Raw genomic sequence first — 18,830 nt, 5'->3', positions numbered from 1 at the left:
TTTTTTCTTTTTGAAAAATATTTTCATCAACTTTCTTTGAGAATTTTTACCATTTCTCTAACTAAATTTTCATCAGCAATCATTATAGAAAAATTGACACCATCGCCAATTTTTATATTATTTAATTGTTTTGAATAATTTTTAATTTTCTTTGCCGAGGCATGAAACTCATGTGTTTTGGATAAATTTTTAATTTCTCTTAAATTATCTTTTGTTATTCCTGCACCGGGCATAATAATAATTCTTTTTTTTGATTTCTCAATTAATTGTTGAATCAATGAAATGCCGACTAATGCCGATTCTTTTTGTCCCGATGTCAATATTCTTTCAAAACCAAGTTTACATATTATTTCCAATGATTCTAGAGGATCTTTGACATAGTCAAATGCGCGATGAAATGTTACTGGAAATGGTTGGGCAGCATTTAAAATTTTTTCACAATATTCATTATGAATTTCATTCTCATTTGTCAGTGCACCAAATACAAATCCATTTGGATTTAATTTTTTTAATGTTTCAATGTCAAAAATCATGGCATTCATTTCTTCTTCGGAATAGACAAAATTTCCGGCTCTTACTCGAATCATTATGTAAATTGGTATAGGGGATAATTTTCGAATTTGAAATACAAGTCCAGAGGATGGTGTTAATCCACCTTCTGACAATGCACTGCAAACTTCAAGTCGTGAAGCACCACCGGAAATTGCATTTTTTGCCGATTCAATGCTGTCAATGCAAATTTCCATCTGAAAGGATAATAAATTAAATACTTTTTTCTTTAATTTACATCAATAAAATTGAAATAGTTTTATTGTAATAAAATTTAAAAAAATTTATTATATAATTAGTTTTTATATAGTTACTAAAAAAATATGAAAATTTATTATTATTTTATATATTATAAAAGAAATTAATAAATCATTTAATTTTGGAAATTAGAAAGCACATATTTTTAGATTATCAGAAAATTATTTTAAAAAACTATAAAAAATTATTATATAATAATAAAATGCTTGGTCTGTCCTAACTTGAAGTTGGCCTTTTCTGATTTCACGTGTTTTTTTGAATAGTACAAGATAGTAATTTAAAAAAATTTATTTTTAAAAATTAATTTTTAAGGTACCAGGGGCCAACGAATACCTATTAAATATTAATTATAAAAATACAGGCCTCGAATCAACTTAAAGACACAAAAAGTCGTTTCAGTCGATTTATATTCCCAAAAAAAGTGGATTTGTTTTTTATTTTAACAAAAATATTTTACAGATTTGTAAATAAAATTTTTTTTTTTTTAATAATAATCCTTTTCGAAGGGTTAAAGTTGAAATTTTTAGAAATAATTAAATTTCAAAAGATATTGTTAATTTTCAAACAATTATTAAATTTTACAGAACTAAAAATAATTTATCAAATAATTTTTTGGAAAACATTTTTTAAATTTAATTGAATTTTCAAAGATTTAAAATTGAGATTTTTGAAATTAATTGAAACTTTAAGTGTTTTGTAATTAAAATTTTAGATGATTTCACTAAAAATTTATTAGAAAATGCGGACAAAATACAATAATTTGAAAATCATTTTTAATTGAAAAATGGTTTCAGATAGTTGAAATTTCAAAGAATATTATTAAAATAGTTAAAAATAATTGAATTTCCTTAGAGTTATAATTGAATTTATTAAAATTCAAAAAAAAAAATTTCGATGGAAAATTTTAGAAATAATTAAATTTTAGATGCTTTTAAATTCAAATTATTGAAAATTCAATTAATTTTGAATTCAAATTTTTGAGAAAAATTAAATTTTATTTGATTTTAAATTTGGAAAATAATTCAATTTTAGTTCATTTTGAATTGAAAATTTTGGGAAATAATTGAATTTTAATTGAAATTTGGATAATAATTTAATTTAAGTTCATTTTAGATTGAAAATTTAAATAATTAATAGAAATTTTAGAAAATAATCGAATTTTATTTCATTTTAAATTGAAAACTTGGTAAATAATTAAATTTTAAATTGAAAATTTTGGATAATTATTGGATTTTTAATTGATTTTGAATTAAAATTTCTAGTAATAATTGAATTTTAGTTTATTTTGAATTGAAATTTTTAAAATTTAAAAAAAATTTTTTTTTTTTAATCAGCCCATGAGGGCTGATCCATATGGCTGATCCAAAAATCAAATATTTTTTTATCACCAAAAAATTAATGTTTATAATGATTCAGAACAACGAAAAACGCGTTTTTAATAAAAATATATTTACACTTTTTTGAAAATAACACTCACACTTATGGCAAAATAGATGAGGGCCATCGTAGGGGCCCGCATGGATCGCCCTCATCATCGATTAGCAAAATTTTCTAAGTCCAAAAATCAAATATTTTTTTATCACCAAAAAATTAATGTTTAGAATGATTCAGAACAACGAAAAACGCGTTTTTAATAAAAATATATTTACACTTTTTTGAAAATTCACCTGAGATGATTCATGATAATAATCATAAAGCATATAATTAATTATATTTTATAAATTGCATTTGATTGGAAAATATAATTTAATATCTTAACTTTAACTAAATGATGTTAAGCACTTTTCTTTGTTAGATATTTTTGAAGTTTAAATAGCATCAAGAAGTTAGCATTTGTTTTGAAGTAGCGTGCGTAGCGTAGTTGGTAAAGCGTTAGACTCATAGTCCGTAGGTCGTAGGTTCGATTCCCCCCATGCGTTAGATTTATTTATTTCTCAGGTTTGCGTTTAATCATTAATTCTATGTATGAATTAATTGAAAAATGAAAATATCCGTTAATAGTATGCATAAATTACATATTTTTTAATTAATTAATTTATTATTACTTTTAATTATATCCAATTTATTAGAACGTTCATTAATAAATTCAATTTGAGTAAGAATTTAATTTAAAATTGAATAATTATTAAATAAATATGTTATTTATTCATAACTTAAGCTTATTTATTATTAATTAACTTTTATTATTAATATTATTGATTAAAAAACATTATGGCAAACTTGAGGGCAAGATGAGGGCAAACGTGAGGGCCCATAAGGGCGCCCGTAGGGGCACCCTCATGGATCGCCCATGCGGGCGCCCTCATCGATGAGCATGTCGTTTCCATGAGGGGCCCCTATGGATCATCCATATGCGGCCCTCATGGCATGAGGGCGATCCATAAGGGCCCCCGCTGGGGGCCCACATCACTTTTCCACACGGGTATTGTGATATTTTTTTTTAAATTATAAACAATTGTTAAATTTCATAAAAATTTTAATTGAAAAATAATTTTAATATAATTGAATTTGTGATGTATTTCATTAAAATTATTAAAAATATTTAATTTAGTGAAGAATCATTTTAGTTCAAAATTTGTTAAATAATTGAATTGAAGATGATCTGAAGAAGATCTACATTTTATACTAAAAAAATGTATTTTATTTACATTTTTTTTCAAATGTAAAAAAAAATGTCGCATTTTATTAAAATAAGTCGATAAAAGTCGTATTTTTGAAAAAAAAAGTCGGAAAAAGTCGTATAATCCGAGGCCTGTAAACATATAATTTTCATTATTATCATTTAATATGTAATAATATTCTAATAAATTAAATTATTATTGATAATATTAATCTTTAATTTCTTTATAAAAAACAATTAAATACTCAATTTGGCACGCTTGCTCGCGTTTAATTTTGCTAGTTGTAAATAAAAAATAAACTAAAATCCAGTTCAAATCATGAAGACCGACTAACTTCAAGTTGTAGAGATTTAATTGACACTGAAATATATTATTCTGTATGAAAAATAAAGAGACACGTATTTTTTTATTTTTCATATTTATTTTTAACGAAGTTATGCGCATTTGAATTTTGAATGATAAAATTCAAAAAAATACTTTTGAAAAATTGTTTTGCTTATATTTTCTTTTTTTTCACTTTAAAAAAAAAATTTGTCTTATTTTACGGATTGAACTTGTAATTTTACCAAAATCTGTAACTGAACTTATTTCAAAGCAGTAAATATACAATAACTGATTTAAACTTTATACTTTTAAAGTAGCACATTCGTAATTTTCTGTAAATTTACTATACTTTTAGAGTAGTACTAAATATTACCCACTTTCAATGTGACATAATTACTACCGTATTTGTAATTTTACAGTTTTTTGTAAAAATGCGAACATAACCTAGTCAATTTGCCACATTTCATTTAATTAAGTAAAATCACTGCTTTAAAAGAAGGTAATATATTAGATACTACACTGAAAGTAGTAAATTTATAGGAAATTTTTTTTACAGTATTAGTAAAAAAATTTTTTTTTGCATGTTGTTGGTGTTCTTGTCTTCTTTAAAATCCCGTTTGAAATTTGCAAAAAGCTTAAAAATTAACGAAACTAAAAATGATTTTCAGAAAATATTTAAGGTTAATTTTTTCAAAAACTCCACTTTTTTTTCTCAAAAAATTTTTACCATAAATATGGGCAACAAACAATCAAAACAAAAGTATTCAACTTCACGTTTTCTTATTTTTGAATAAAAATAATTTATATTTACTTAGGAACTTTTTACATGACCTTAAACGATAATAAAAAATAATTAAAAAGTACCTATATAAAAACGAAAAACGAATGTAAAAAATTATTATCATAAAAATAATTTATAAATAAAAAAAACCTTTTAGTATACACGGAAAGAAAAAGTGTTAAAAATTTATATTATTTTTTTAAAAATAGTATTAAAATATTTTTACACTTTTTCTTTTCGTGTAAAAGTGTGAGAAATTTTAATATTAACACTTCGAATCACTTGAAAATTGCATTTGAAATAAAGATTAAAAATTTCTTATACAAAAAACAATTTTCAAATTATAGAGGTTATGTATTATCTGAATCCCTTTCTGTCAGAAAATTCTAATTCTAATAAAAGTGTAATTTTTAATTTAAAACAATTTTTAGAATTAAATTCTCAAAACTTGCATTAAACATTTTTAAAGTTGAAAATTATTTTTTTAAAGTTTCGAAAATTTATTTTAAGAATAGATAAAAGAAGCCGAAAATATAGTTTTTTTTTTATTAAATTGAGTTCCGATTGTTTATCTGATTCTACCTTAAACAACAATAAAATGCAATAAATATATGAAAATAACTTACAATTATAATGTCAATAAAAATATATATAAACAAATAAACCACCTGAAACTAGAATTCTTTCTTTAGAAACAACAATAAACATATGACAAAGAAGTCGATATTAACGACATCTGGTAAATCGAGAGTTAAGTTTTATTTAAATTTAAAAAATTTTTTATAACCATTTTCTGAGAGTGTAAAAAATTATTAATTTTTGTTCTTTATACAAAAAAAATTTCTAAAATTATATTTACTTAAATATTATATAACATATACATATTATTATTCTATATATAATTGTAATCTATTTATTTTTTATAGTTTCATTTCATACATTTATAATTGAGGAGCAAATTTTCAAAAGTAAATAAATCCATTTTTTAAAATTGTGGAGATAAACAAAGATTTAACAGATTAAAGATCTTAGTAATTGATTTGTTACTGTTGAATTTAAAAACATTTTATTAACAAAGAAATGTCAATTTAAAAATATCTTGTCTTAACCAAGATGATTTATAATAATTTTTTTTTTTTATAAAAAATTATCAATACCTTAAAATTTACCAATTACGATAGACTTTAATTAAAAACAAAGCGTCTTAAATAAAAAAAAAACATTTTTATACAAATAATTTATTAAAATTTTTCTTAAAATTAAATTATGTCGTTATGTAAAAAATGTCATTTATTTAAATTTCTCGAAATATCAAAATATGGATTTATCAATGTTTGAAAACTTTATTATTATTATTCTATTCTGTTGCGTTTTATTTAAAAAAAATCTATTAAAAATATAACAAATAATATAAAAAAAAGAATATAATATACAAGAATCTAGTTTTCGAAAAATTTTGATTTAAAATTAAGAAAAATAAAGTCAGTAGTATAACAATATAAATATTAAAAGGTAAATACTCTAAAAAACAAAACAAAACTTTATTCTAAGTGCGTTCAATTTTATCTTGATTTATAAATAATTAAAGGAAATAAATTTGCAATATATATATACATGTATATATATTTTTTTAAATTAATTTTGTTTTGAATTTCAAAGTTTATATTGCAAATTATATGATTAAGAAAGCAGGAAATCACAGATACATATTTTAAAAAAAAGAATGAAATAAATGTATATATTGATAAAATGAAAAAGCTTACAACATCGGGATGAAAAAGGGAGATGGTAATAAAATAAAAACATACATTACTCGTAGTAAGAAATATATAAGTTTTTAGCATGTAAATAACATCGATATTTGATTAATACTTATCGTAATTTAAAAAAGAACAGCACAAAATAGAGTCACTCTTTTCTCTTTGTGACGAAAAAAAAAAAGTTCAAAATTTCATTTCATTATATACTTTCCTGAGTAAATTTTAAACTCGAAGAATTTAACGCAATGTTTATAAAATAATGTGTTTTAATTATTGATCCGTCATTATTGTTTTCAAAAAAAAAAAAAATAAAAATCCGTGAATCAAAATTAAGAACAGCCGTTTTTTTTTTTCAATTGGCAAGAAGAAATTGTGACGGAAAATTGTCAACTAATTGAGTTTTGGGCTTTGATTAAAAAGTCTTAAATATACATTAATATACAAATTTAATGCGAGCGTGTTCTGGCCTAATTTTAATAATTCCACCGGAAAAAAAGGTACAATTATTATTTTCACCCAAACAAAAGATTTTGTAATAAAATAAAATTTTTTGTTATTTAAAACCTATTAATTCGCATTAGATTCTTCTCCCTGGATAAAATTTTTTTTTATAAAATTGTAATTTTGAAAATCTTTTGTTTTACTTTACATTTTATTGCACGCATTTTGTTTTTAAATATATATATAATATATATATTTATAATATCGCAAGAGCCAATTTTTTTTTAAAAAAAGATACCATTTTCGTCGTATTATTAAAAATAGAAAATTATTTATGAGTCGATTTCTTAAATACACTATTTAAAAATAAACTTTCGTTGTTATCGCGAGTTAGAAGAGTCGACGTGCTCTCGCAAAATTCAACTTTTTTTTTTTTTTACAAACATTTTCTTTTTTTCTTGGCTTTTGATTTAAAGCACCCGTAAGTTATTTCCATTATTAATATCTTACACAATTTAAGTGAATTTAATATCAATACTTACTGTTTAACAAAATAAAAAAAAAACAAAACAAAAAATGAATTTCTGTCGACTAATATTTGAGCAGAATTTGAATTGGAAGCATCGAATTATTATTATTATTACCAATAAAATACTAATAAAAAAAAAGTTTGGAATCCAAGCTTATTTAAAAAGAAATGCATCACAGATCGCCATTTGAGACAGTAATTGGCGTTGGTGTTGGTTGTGAATTTGTGGCATTTGAAGCCCATTTATTTTTATGTGGATCAACTCCAAATCCTTCATCATAATTCCCTCGCGTAATAAATAATTGCTTGAAATGTGGTATGCAATAAAGTTTTCCATTATTCAATGTAAACGTATCCATTCTGTAAAGTTTATTTAGTTTATTAATTTTATATTCATTAAATAACAAAGGGGCGCATGATTATCTCATAAAAATCATTTATTAGAAATAATTATTTTTTAGAGGAATTTTCAAATTAAAATTTGACAGAATTTATTTTTATACGAATTTTTATTTAACAAAATTTTTAGACACCGAATTTTTATTTGGCAGTATTTTTATTTTACAGTCAATTTTCTTTACATGATTTTTTATTGTAAAAAATTTTAATTTAATCAAATTTTAATTAAACAGAATTCTCATTCATTCGAATTTTATTCAATTCGAATTTTTAAATTGATAAAAATTCCAAATTCAACGAATATTAATTTGTCCGAATTATTATTTGTACGAATTTTTATTTGTCCAAAATTACAAATGGCCGAACAATTGATCGATAGAAAGATTTCAACGCAATTTTTAAATTCGACCAATTAGAAATTATCAAAAAAAAAAAATCGTGATTGGTAAATTTTAAAAATTGCGCCAAAATCTTTCTATCGATTTTTTATTCGATCATTTGTAATTTCGGACAAACGAAAATTTGGTGTCTTAAAAATTCTATCAATTAAAAATTCGGACAAATTAAAATTCAATGAATTGGAATTTCTGTCATTTAAAAATTCGAATCACATAAAATTCTATTGAATGAGAATTTTGTTAAATTAAAATTTGTTTAAATAAAAAGGCATTTAAAGAAATTCGACTATAAAATAAAAAATTCTGCCAAATAAAAATTCGGTACCTAAAAATTTTGTTAAGTAAAAATTCGTATAAAAAGAAATTCTGTGAAATACTAATTCAAAAAATGAAAATTCGTCTAAAAAATAATATTATTTCTAATAAAATTCTTTAAAATAAAAATTCTAATTAATAATTCTCATGGGATAATCATGAGCTCCGAATAAAAAGAAAAAAAAATGTTAAAAAGAGTCAAGAAGTTTTTTTTTTCTTTTCTTACCTTAAAATACAATTACACTGCAGACATCGAAAACAATGTTTATGGAATATTTTGTTATTTGTTTCGACTTTTTCCAAAGGATAAACCTTTTTTTGACAACTCTCACAAACTTCCGTGCAATTCGACTGAATTTCCTGTTTTTTCCAAAATAAAATTTTCAAAAACATATTATAAAATAATGATAATAATACAAATAAAAATAATAATATAAGAGTACAAATAAAAATTAAAATATTGAGAAAATAAAATATTCAGAAATCTGTGTGAGTATAAATAATAATTTATAACGAAATTAATAAAAACAGAAATATAATTATAATATTGCAATTCATGATAATAAAAATTAATATTGAAATGAGACTTACAATGTTTGACCCACCAATAATAAAAAAAAAAACATTGTTTATTTACCAATTTCCAATACTCTATGAAATATTACAATAAAGAGGTAAATTTACAAAAAATGAATATTTACCAGATACAATAAAACGCAAACAGACTATTATTATTCGTCAAGATTAATTTTATATTTAATTTATATTAATTCTGTATAGAGATTTTCTATAAGATTTTTTTTTTCATTATTTCCACTTTTCTTAATAGAAAAAAAAGAAACATGACAAGATTTAGCATCACTAACCCCTTCGTTTTCAAAGCTTATAATAAATGAAATTACAAATCCTCAGCATTACTTATTACATATTCGTTGTTCTCTAATTTTTAAAATTACATATTTAAACAAATGAAAATGGTTTATAGAAAATATAAATTTAAAATTGTGTAATATTAGAAACGAAGAGGTTAATTACAATTTATTATAAAATTCTAATATTTTTTATAATATTATCGATATATTATTTATTTTTTTATATTGCGTTGATAATTGTCATACAATTAATAATTTGAAATCTCTTTCTTCATTTTAAATTATTTTCACATTATTTAAATAATATAAAATTCAGAACATTTTAGAGTAGAAAATCGGTTTTTTAAAAAAATAAGTTTTTTCGTGGTTTGTTTTTTTTATTGATTCTTCGAAAAGAAGTTTCGAGAATCTTTTTTTCATCATGTTTTGTGTGATACAATTTTTTTTTTTGAAATTCGATAGAATACATTAAATGCGAATGAATTGTATATTGTACACATTTCAAGCGTTTATAAATTAAAAAGTTCTAATCTATTTTTTTTTTTTTTTGAAACGTCATTTTTGCATACATTTTGGATGCATATTTGCAATTTTTACCTACTACATATAAATAATGTTACAATTATTCATCACGTCCAGCTCGAAGATTATATATAATAATATAATATTGTAATTTTGTTGCAAAATATTTGGAAGTTTTTTTTTTTTTTTGCAAAATATTGTGAAAAGAGCTCGGAAGACTAGACAATAGTAATGTAAAACTTGATTAATCTACTAAAATTCTTTGTCGTTATTTTGTTATATTAGTACTCTTTGGTGGTTATTGCTACATATTTTAATAATTATATGAACTTGGAAAATTTTTCAATTTGAAATTTTTAATTTATTTTTATTACAATTTTAAAAACGAATATTTTTCTTTTAATGTGGCAAATTATTAAAAAAAAATTATTAATATTTTGTCGGTTGAATATCAAAGAGTAATTTTTCAAAATTTACAAGCATTAATTCTTTCAGAAGGAACTTTCGCTTAATAGATAAAAGCATGTTCTATATAATTTCCCTGAGAATTGTGCGCTTGTTTTTTTTATAATTACAAAAATGTTTAAATTCTTTTTATGTCTTTTAAAATTAAATCATTTTATTAAATTGTGTTATAAATGAAATATTTGATTTTCTAATTTTAATAGAAATACGCATAATTTATTGATTCTTATGTAGAAATCAAATCACACCTTTCTCAGCTTAGCACGTATATGGAAATAATATATATATTTTCTGATAATTCTTGTTTTTTTTTTACTTAATAAAAGGTTAAAATAAATATAACATTTTGAAACCATATCCCATTCAGTTTTTTTTTGAATAAGGATCACGCGAAAGCTCGATATGTGTTTTAACTCTGATTTGTCAAAAATAACAATTTTAAATATATATTATTTAAAATTTTTTTTTTGTAAACAAAATGCAAAAAATTTGAAATATCTCAAAAATTAGACTATCAATAAATAAAGTTAACAAAGATTTTCTTTTTCAGTATTTTCATAACTAGAATTAAATTTTAAATTTTAACAAAAACAGAGACAGGCACAAATCTTACAATGCGTTGTTGGTTCTGCAACTTAACATTGCAGGCGACACATTATATGATACATTTTATACTAAAATTTATATAATTCTTAAACAACTAACATAACGCCGACATTTTTTTTTTTTAAATGATCTCTAACAACGTAAAGAGTTAAATATAATATAATATTGTAATTATAGAATAATCGTGATCACTAATGCATTATCTTCATTTTCCTTGTGAAGAGGACCTTATCCACTAAAGGCTTTCGTCTTTTTAACAGTAACTTCTTTGGTCTTCGTTGAATTTTTTTTTTTTTTCTTTTTTTTTTTAATCATTTGTCTATCGAAAGCCCTTTCTCAAGCAGTCTTCTCTTTTGGGTCTTACTGCTCGAAAATGAAAAGTTTACGTAATTCCAATTTTCTTTTCATTATATTTTTATTAGTGATGCCGCCACGAAAGTTGTCAAAACCATGTAAAATTTTTTTGTCTCAAGATTTTTCATGGTCGCGACATTTCTCGCGGCAAAATTAATTTCAGGGTTGCCACATTTTTGCTAACATTCTAATTATCTGACTTTTACAGGACCGAATTTATTTCAGTTAAATATCGTTGGAGCTGAAAATCAATTTTTTTTCCGAAATTTTGTTTTTCAAAGCTTTTTAGACGATACGTATTTTTTTGTTTGGTTGAAAAAATTTTTTTTTTACAAAGTTGTAATGAATTTTAAGAAAAAAAATCTTAGAATAAAATAAATAAATAAATAATCTTAGAATAATCTTATCTTATCTTGATCTTTTTTTTTATCCAAATCTTTTAAGTGTTATAACTTGTTGACTAATCGGAATTTTTAATTTTTTTTTTTTGACATGAAAGAGATTTCTCTCTTCTTTAAAAATTAAGAAATATTCAAGAGTAAAAAAAATGAAGACTATTTTTTAAAGAAGAATAACAGATTTTTTTTTGAAATTTTTCTATTGGTATTATATTTTTTGAGACAAATGAAATTTTTCTTTTAAAAAATTTCCTGAATTTTCCAAGATTTTTCCAGATTTATAAAATTCCATGACTTTTCTAGGATTTCCAGGTTTTCAGATATTAGCGTGGCAACCCTGTAATTTTATTACACTAACAAAATAAGCACAAACACAACATTACATATCACAGCAGGCAAGTTACAGTCAATCATTTACATTCCAAAAATAATTTTTTTTTCCCTCTTTTTTTTTTTCTTTTCTTTTAATAAATTAGAAAGAGTAGGCATCAGTGGGTCATTTTAAGTTGTTGAAAAAATTATTTTAAAAAAACTACAAAAGTGAAATATTTTTAAACGCACTACACGTCCAAAAATTTAATTCACGTTGATTCAATTATTTCCAAGAGAAATTTAAAAAAAAATGTTTTTTACATAGCGAAAAAAATTGCTTATAATTCAAATCAAAAAAATATTTACTTGACCTAAATAATTTTTATTTGATTTAAATAAACTGTAATTAATTAAAGCAATAATTTTTCCATTTGAAACAAATACTGATTAATTGAATAAATAAATCATTATATTTAATACAAATAAATATTTATTTGATAATAGTCAAATAACCGATTATTTGAATCAAATAAATTTTTTTTCTCAGTGTAAATATTTTTATTTTGACAAACTGGAAATACTCGTAAAATTTGGTTTTAGATTAGAAGGTTTAAATATAAATACCAAAAGTGTAAACGTAAAAAAAATTTAAATTATTTGTTGCAAAATTAATTTATTATTATCTAAGAAAAAAAAATGTAGAACTTCTATATCGATACAAAAAAAGTGGCCCACTCTCCTCTAATTGATTGTATAGAATGTAAATCTATGCCTTCCATATTGTAATTGATTAAATGATAAACTTTCGGGATGGATAGAAATTAAAAAAATTGTAAATTATCTTCTTTCTAAACTATCATATTCTTTTCAAATAGTAATTAAATTTAATTTATTAAAAATACGAGAGAATATTTAATTTAATCTTCCTTTTTTGTTTATAGTAAATCTGATAAATTGAATAAATAACATTTTACAAATGGTTCTTTTTCTAAAATCAGACTTAAAATTAATTTATTATCGTGTCAAATTTTTTATCATTGGAATATTTGCTTCTATACAAATTTTTATATGCGTTTATCAGTAGAATAAATCAGAAAATAATGGTTTAATTAACCAATTAGAAATAATTTTTTTTTTTAAGTTAAATCTAGAAAAATGTTAATTTTTTTCTATAATTAAAAAGTAAATTTTAATTTTTTATTATAAGAATAAAAAATTAAATATAAAAAAAAAAAATTCAAAAAATATTTTATTAATAAATTTTGGTTTTTTTTCAATAAACTTTGATAAGATTGATCAATAAAAGTCAACAAAAAGTCGTTATGACAGTTTAGAAAAAAGATAATGTATTCTTTCTAAATTTTTATCCTTTCCTAAAATCGAAAAAAATTTAATATTTATCATATTTTAATATAAAAATATATTATCCTTTGATAATTTTTCAGCTTATTAACTATATTTTTTTTTACAAATAACAATAAACATCAAACAGTAAATAAAATCCGAAAAGCGAAAGTATTATAAAATTAAAATTCACAATATTAAAAAACGTGCGAAGCTTTCGAAATATAAAATAAAAAATTTTCAACATACAATTATTATCTATGTTATTCATGCACGCATAAAAATAAAGTGCCTGAAGTTCCTTAATGTTCAAATAAATGAAATAATTTTTTTTTTTTAAATTACAAAGGCAATGACAAATAAAAAATTATTAATGTATTTTTGAATTAAGAAATCAATATTTTATAATAAAATTTGAATCTAAAAAAGTTGTACATTTTTTCGTTCATTTGAACATTCAAAACTTCAGGCACATTAAAAATAGCGAAATTTGTAAAAATAAAAATTATTAACAAATTTGCATATATAAATGTAATGATGGGAACGTCAAACATTTTTATAATTATATGTAAAATTTTCCATGCGTTATTTTTTTTTTTTTTTTTTTTTAAATTTGACGTACACATTTACAAATTGTCAGTATTTGATGGTCAAACTAATTACAAAATTTAAGGGGAAATTATATTTTAAAAAATTGTTTAAATACACACACACAGTTTTCTATTTTATTTTGTTATATTTTGTATATAGAAAATATTTATAAATAAAAATTAAAATTAGCCGTGCGCTTAATAAAAAACACACCGTGCAATTTAAATTTTAAGGCAATGATTCGAATTTAAATTCCAAAAAAATTAGAATTTTGAAAAAAAAAAAAAAAATTTTTTTTCCCTAGTATCAGAAAATTATAATCTTTATTATAAATTAGCATCATATCCTGTGGCATTATTTGTGGTGTATAACAAATTATAAAAATCGCTGAACCGTTAATATTTGACCAATTAGAGGAAATTGCCTTTTTATTCAAGGAAATTACTTTCATATTAGGTCGATTAACTTTTTTTTCTCTCATCATAAAATGATCGCTCTAAAAACCTAAATTTATAGAGTTGATGTGTTATAAAAACTAATTGTTTGGATTTTTCTTTCAAATTCGAATCAATTGCCAAAAAAAGAAAAAGTTATCCTCTATTTATCAGATATTTAAAAAAATGTAGCTCACAGAACACTTTTTTCATGTTTTTATTAAAACTTTGTGGTTTTTGGAGTCTAAATTTTTTTTTCTGCTGATAAATTTTGATATTATAATTTTTATTGTAAAATAGAAATAATTACTGAGTACTCACCACAAATCTATTGACCTTAACCTTCTGCGTGCGTGGACTCTCAGTGGTTTGTGATCCCAAGGACTCAAAACGGGCCCTCAAGCTGCTGGCTGATTCAATACTATTTTGATCACCTGTGCCTTGAGCAATTTCCATTTCTGCAACATTATGATTTGTCGATTTGCCATCGGTCGTTTCCCAATGTTCGAATTTTGCGCGCAAAGTTTTAGCTCTTGCTGCATTCTGTGCCTGTTTCAGAAATTCATCTTCCACCTGTATTGGAAAAATTCAATGAATATATTTTTTTTTCTTTCTCAAAATAAATTAGAATGTAATAACAGGGTTCTCACTGCATTTTTATTTCATAATTCACTGACTTTTCTCTGATCAAAAATACATTTTTTCCGATTTTTCCAAAAGTTTTATTTTGGTATAAAGATATAGTAAAATAAGGAGAAAAAAGGTTCAATAAAAAAAAATATGACTTTTACAAAATTAAACAAGCTACTTGTTTAATTTTTATTTAAATTAAAAATTAACTACACAAAATTTTTAAAAAATGTTGGATTAAACAAAATATTGTTATTTTTACATTCGATGTTTTTACTTTTGTTATTTTAATTAATTATAATTTTTAATTACTTTTTTACATTACAAAAAAATTCTTTGTTTACTATTTTAAACGTTAAAATTTTTTATTTTTTTTTTACTTTCTTATTTTTAATATACAATTTTTTTTATCAATTTGTTAGTTATTAGAAAAAAAAATTTCTTTAATTTGTTATTTTGTAACATTTTTTTTTTTTAACAAAAACTAACATTTTTTTTAACAGTAAAAAAATTTTGTATATACAAAATAAAAAGTTTAAAAAAAATTTTATAACAAAATAACAAATGCTATATTACAAAAAAATTGTTTTCTAATTTCTATTTTGATCATAACAATTTTTTAAAACTTGTTATTTTGTATTTACTTTACTAAATTTTGTAACGTTTAAAAAACATTATGTACAAAATAAAAAATTAACTAAAATTATCGTTTGTAATAACTAACAAAGTAAAAAAAAAATTGTGTAAAAAAACAAAAATTCCCAATGTTCAAAATAACAAAAAAACAAATTTTTTTTCAATGTAAAAAAAGTAATTAAAAATTATAAATAATTAAAATAAAAGTAAAAAAAATTGTAAAAATAACAAAATTTATTTTGTTTAATATATTTTTTTTCAAAAAAAATTTTGTGTATTTTTTGACAAGATTAAATTTTCCAGATTTTATTTTTATTGCCCCAAGAAAATTTTTTTATTAAATTTTTTTTTTTTACTAAAATAAATACCTTATCGGAAGCTCTGACATAATTAGGATCATCATCTTCCGATTCCTCAGCTTCCTCTTCCTCCTCATCTTCGGATTCTGAGGCAGTGGGTTTTGAGAATTTGTCCTCGGGTGGTGGTGTAAATCGCTTAAGAGGTTTAGGTCCATCTGGAATTTCTTCCTTGGTGGCATTTTCCTCCATTTGTCGGAATATTGATAGCATTTTTCTCGCTGTGTCGGTATGGACCACTTCATCAACTCTGTCATCAGCTCTGACGACATCTGGATCACGATATACTTCTCTGTCAGGTGAATTCATCTATTGACAAAATATATTCTTAATTATAAAACTCTTTTTTCTTCTATTATATAATAAAATTACAATTTTTCAAATAAAAATATAAATATTAGTAATATTTATTAATCAAAAATAGTTTTTAGCTAAAAAAAAAAAATTTTTGTTAGATAAAATTTACACACAGCACAAAAATGTCAAGTTGAATTAAAAATATAGGAAATAATAAGTAAATTTTACACTATACTGAAATTTTAAGACAATAAAAAAAAACTTGTTCTGGCAATAAATTTACGTAATTTGTTTATCTTTCAACCTTATCAAATTTTCATTGCCTTTTTTTTTTGCTTTATACTTTTAAAACATGTTGATAAGAAAATTCTAAATGTTTGAGAATAATTATAGTTAAAAAAAATTATTTGATTCAAATAATTAATTACTTGAACGGAATAATTTTTATTTTAAATAAACTGTATTTTATAATTTCGAAACAAATACCATTTGACTCAATTATTAAATAAGAATTAATTTTTTAAAAAATAAATTAATAATAATTTAATTAATATTTGATAATAGTTGATTATTTTCAAATACATTTTTTTGTTTACAAAATTTTTTAATAATTTTCAATTATTTAAAATCACTAAATTAAATATAAAGAGTTCATACACTTTTTATTAATAGAAAAAAAAATGTCAGTAAAAATGTTTATCGTCCATTTCGAAAAGATGAATCACCTTTACCATTGGTGAATTATACCTGCCCCCCCTGCATTCCACAAACTCTATAGATCTTCAAACTATACCTTCATTTTAATCCCCATTTGTACAGTTTAAACACGAATTTTATAATCACAGACGAATTTTTTAGTTGAATTCAAAATAAATTGTTTTTAAATTAATTTTTAAATTTATCAAAAAGGTTATAATATATTTTTGTATTTATTGACTTTTATTCAACTTTTTCCTATTTTATAATATAAAACAAAAGATTGTTTTATTAAAAAATAAAAAATTTCAATTTACCATAATTAAAAAAATTTTAATTTTTAAAAAATAATATTTAATTTAAAAAAATGTATATAAAATACAAAATTATAATATTATTATAAAATGTAAAACTGGAATTATTTGACCCTTCTCAAAAGGATAATGTTTCATCTCTCTCCCAAAAAAATTTACCTTTCTTTTCAGTAACCGGTCTCAAAAGTGAAATGTTATTTCTGACACTTTGTTAAAAATACCCAAAAAAAAAAAACACTCACTTTGCAAACTAATAAAAATTATAATTCGAAAACAATTTCTTTTTTTTTCTGTATTTTTCGATTACGAATATCAAAAAATAATTGTCTTCTTATTGTTTCGAAAAAAAATCTCTGTGTCGCCCGGCTAACTCTTTACGAATAGAAGGATGTGGGTATACTAACGGTATAAGTCTGGCTTGCTTCTCAAGGTTCAAGGACAGTTAAGGAATCAAGTGTCTGCACCACCATGTCCCACAGTCCCATACGATGTGCTTCGTCCATACCCCTTCTTTATTGTGTGTAATACACATGGATACATATATATATTTAAAATATTCATATATATATATATATATAGTCTAACACATCGAAAATCCCTAATTGCAAGACAGTTCTGTGTACATGAGTTGAGGGAATTACAAATCAAATAAAAAAGCACTTTCAGCATGTATATCCTTTTACTCACTTTGTCTTTAGTCCCCCTTTGAGATTTTTTTTTTATTTTTTTATAATGTGTATTAAGAGTATATGAACCAGGTCACAGATTTAATTTTTATTTTTAACATTGATATGGATGACAAGCTTTATAGATATATAGTAAAAAGAAAATATTATTTTTAGATAATGTTTGAAATTTAAATAATTTTACTGAAACTTGTGTGAGAATAAGATTTTTTTTCTTCTTTTTTTAAGCTGACATTTATTGTTGTGATTTCACATGTAAATATTCTCCGCAGATTTTTTTCGAAAAATACTTGATAAATTGGTTAGGAATTTTTTTTTGGAAAACTTAAAAATAGTATCAGAATTTTGATGTCATATGCCAAAGTAAATTAATATTTTGTCAAAAAATTTATTTTTAATAATTGTATATTTGTGAAAATTACTCAATATGAAATTGTTTGAAATTAAATTTTTTTTTGATAAATTATTAATAATTTGTCACATAACAGCGATTTCTGAGGCATGTGAAAAACATATAAAACCCATAATTGCCCAAAGGACCATTTGATCGAAAACCAATTGTCCGAATTAAATTTTGTCAGAGTCTTTTTTTGTCCGAAATGAGAATTGCCAGAATATTTATTTCTCCAATTTTACAATGAACATAAAATTTACTGTTCCGAAATCATTTTTGACCGAATTTTTATTTCTCAGAATCTAGATTCATCCGAATATTTATTTTTCCGAATTTACGTTAATCCGAAAGTTTATTTTACAAAAAGTGGAAGTATCCGATTTTTTTTTCACCGAATTACTGTCTAATTGAATTTTTAACAATTCGAAACAAGGAATGACAGAAAATTTGTTTTTCCGAAATGTGATTAGACAGAATTAATAAATGATAGAAAGTCTTTTAAACCGAATTTTCATTTTCCGAAATTATGGATTAAAGAATATTTATTT

General features: G+C 22.2%; 2 protein-coding genes across 19 annotated transcripts in view; both read right to left on the bottom strand.

Moving 5' to 3' along the window:
• Positions 1-18: 18 nt before the first annotated feature.
• Positions 19-5,265, bottom strand: LOC127279658 (copper homeostasis protein cutC homolog). The gene is made up of 2 exons (XM_051302167.1): positions 5,160-5,265; positions 19-746 (listed from the first exon to the last, which is right to left on the bottom strand). The coding sequence occupies exon 2, from the start codon at positions 744-746 to the stop codon at positions 27-29; it is 720 nt and encodes a 239-aa protein (XP_051158124.1). The 5' UTR covers positions 5,160-5,265; the 3' UTR covers positions 19-26.
• A 1,081-nt stretch (positions 5,266-6,346) lies between these two features.
• The window catches only part of LOC127279649 (LIM domain and actin-binding protein 1), a 109,136-nt gene continuing 96,652 nt past the window's right edge, over positions 6,347-18,830 (bottom strand). For 17 of the 18 annotated variants that reach the window (XM_051302139.1, XM_051302155.1, XM_051302136.1 and 14 more), the window contains 4 exons: positions 15,908-16,204; positions 14,595-14,846; positions 8,602-8,735; positions 6,347-7,623 (listed from right to left, as the gene is read on the bottom strand). In XM_051302139.1, coding sequence (XP_051158096.1) covers positions 7,437-7,623; positions 8,602-8,735; positions 14,595-14,846; positions 15,908-16,204 — 870 coding nt within the window. In that variant the 3' untranslated portion in view covers positions 6,347-7,436. Of the gene's footprint in view, positions 7,624-8,601; positions 8,736-11,123; positions 11,204-14,594; positions 14,847-15,907; positions 16,205-18,830 lie in introns of those variants that run through there. The other variant, XM_051302151.1, reaches the window with a different exon arrangement.

The sequence above is a fragment of the Leptopilina boulardi genome, unplaced genomic scaffold, assembly GCF_019393585.1.
Source record: "Leptopilina boulardi isolate dan_hultmark-lab unplaced genomic scaffold, ZJU_Lbou_2.1 LbouV2_221, whole genome shotgun sequence".
Taxonomy (NCBI): Eukaryota; Metazoa; Arthropoda; class Insecta; order Hymenoptera; family Figitidae; genus Leptopilina; species Leptopilina boulardi.
This window is presented reverse-complemented; position numbering and strand designations above follow the sequence as displayed.

Excerpts from the sequence above, each read along its gene's own strand:
- LOC127279658 (XM_051302167.1), bottom strand. The coding sequence starts at position 746 with ATGGAAATTTGCATTGACAGCATTGAATCGGCAAAAAATGCAATTTCC.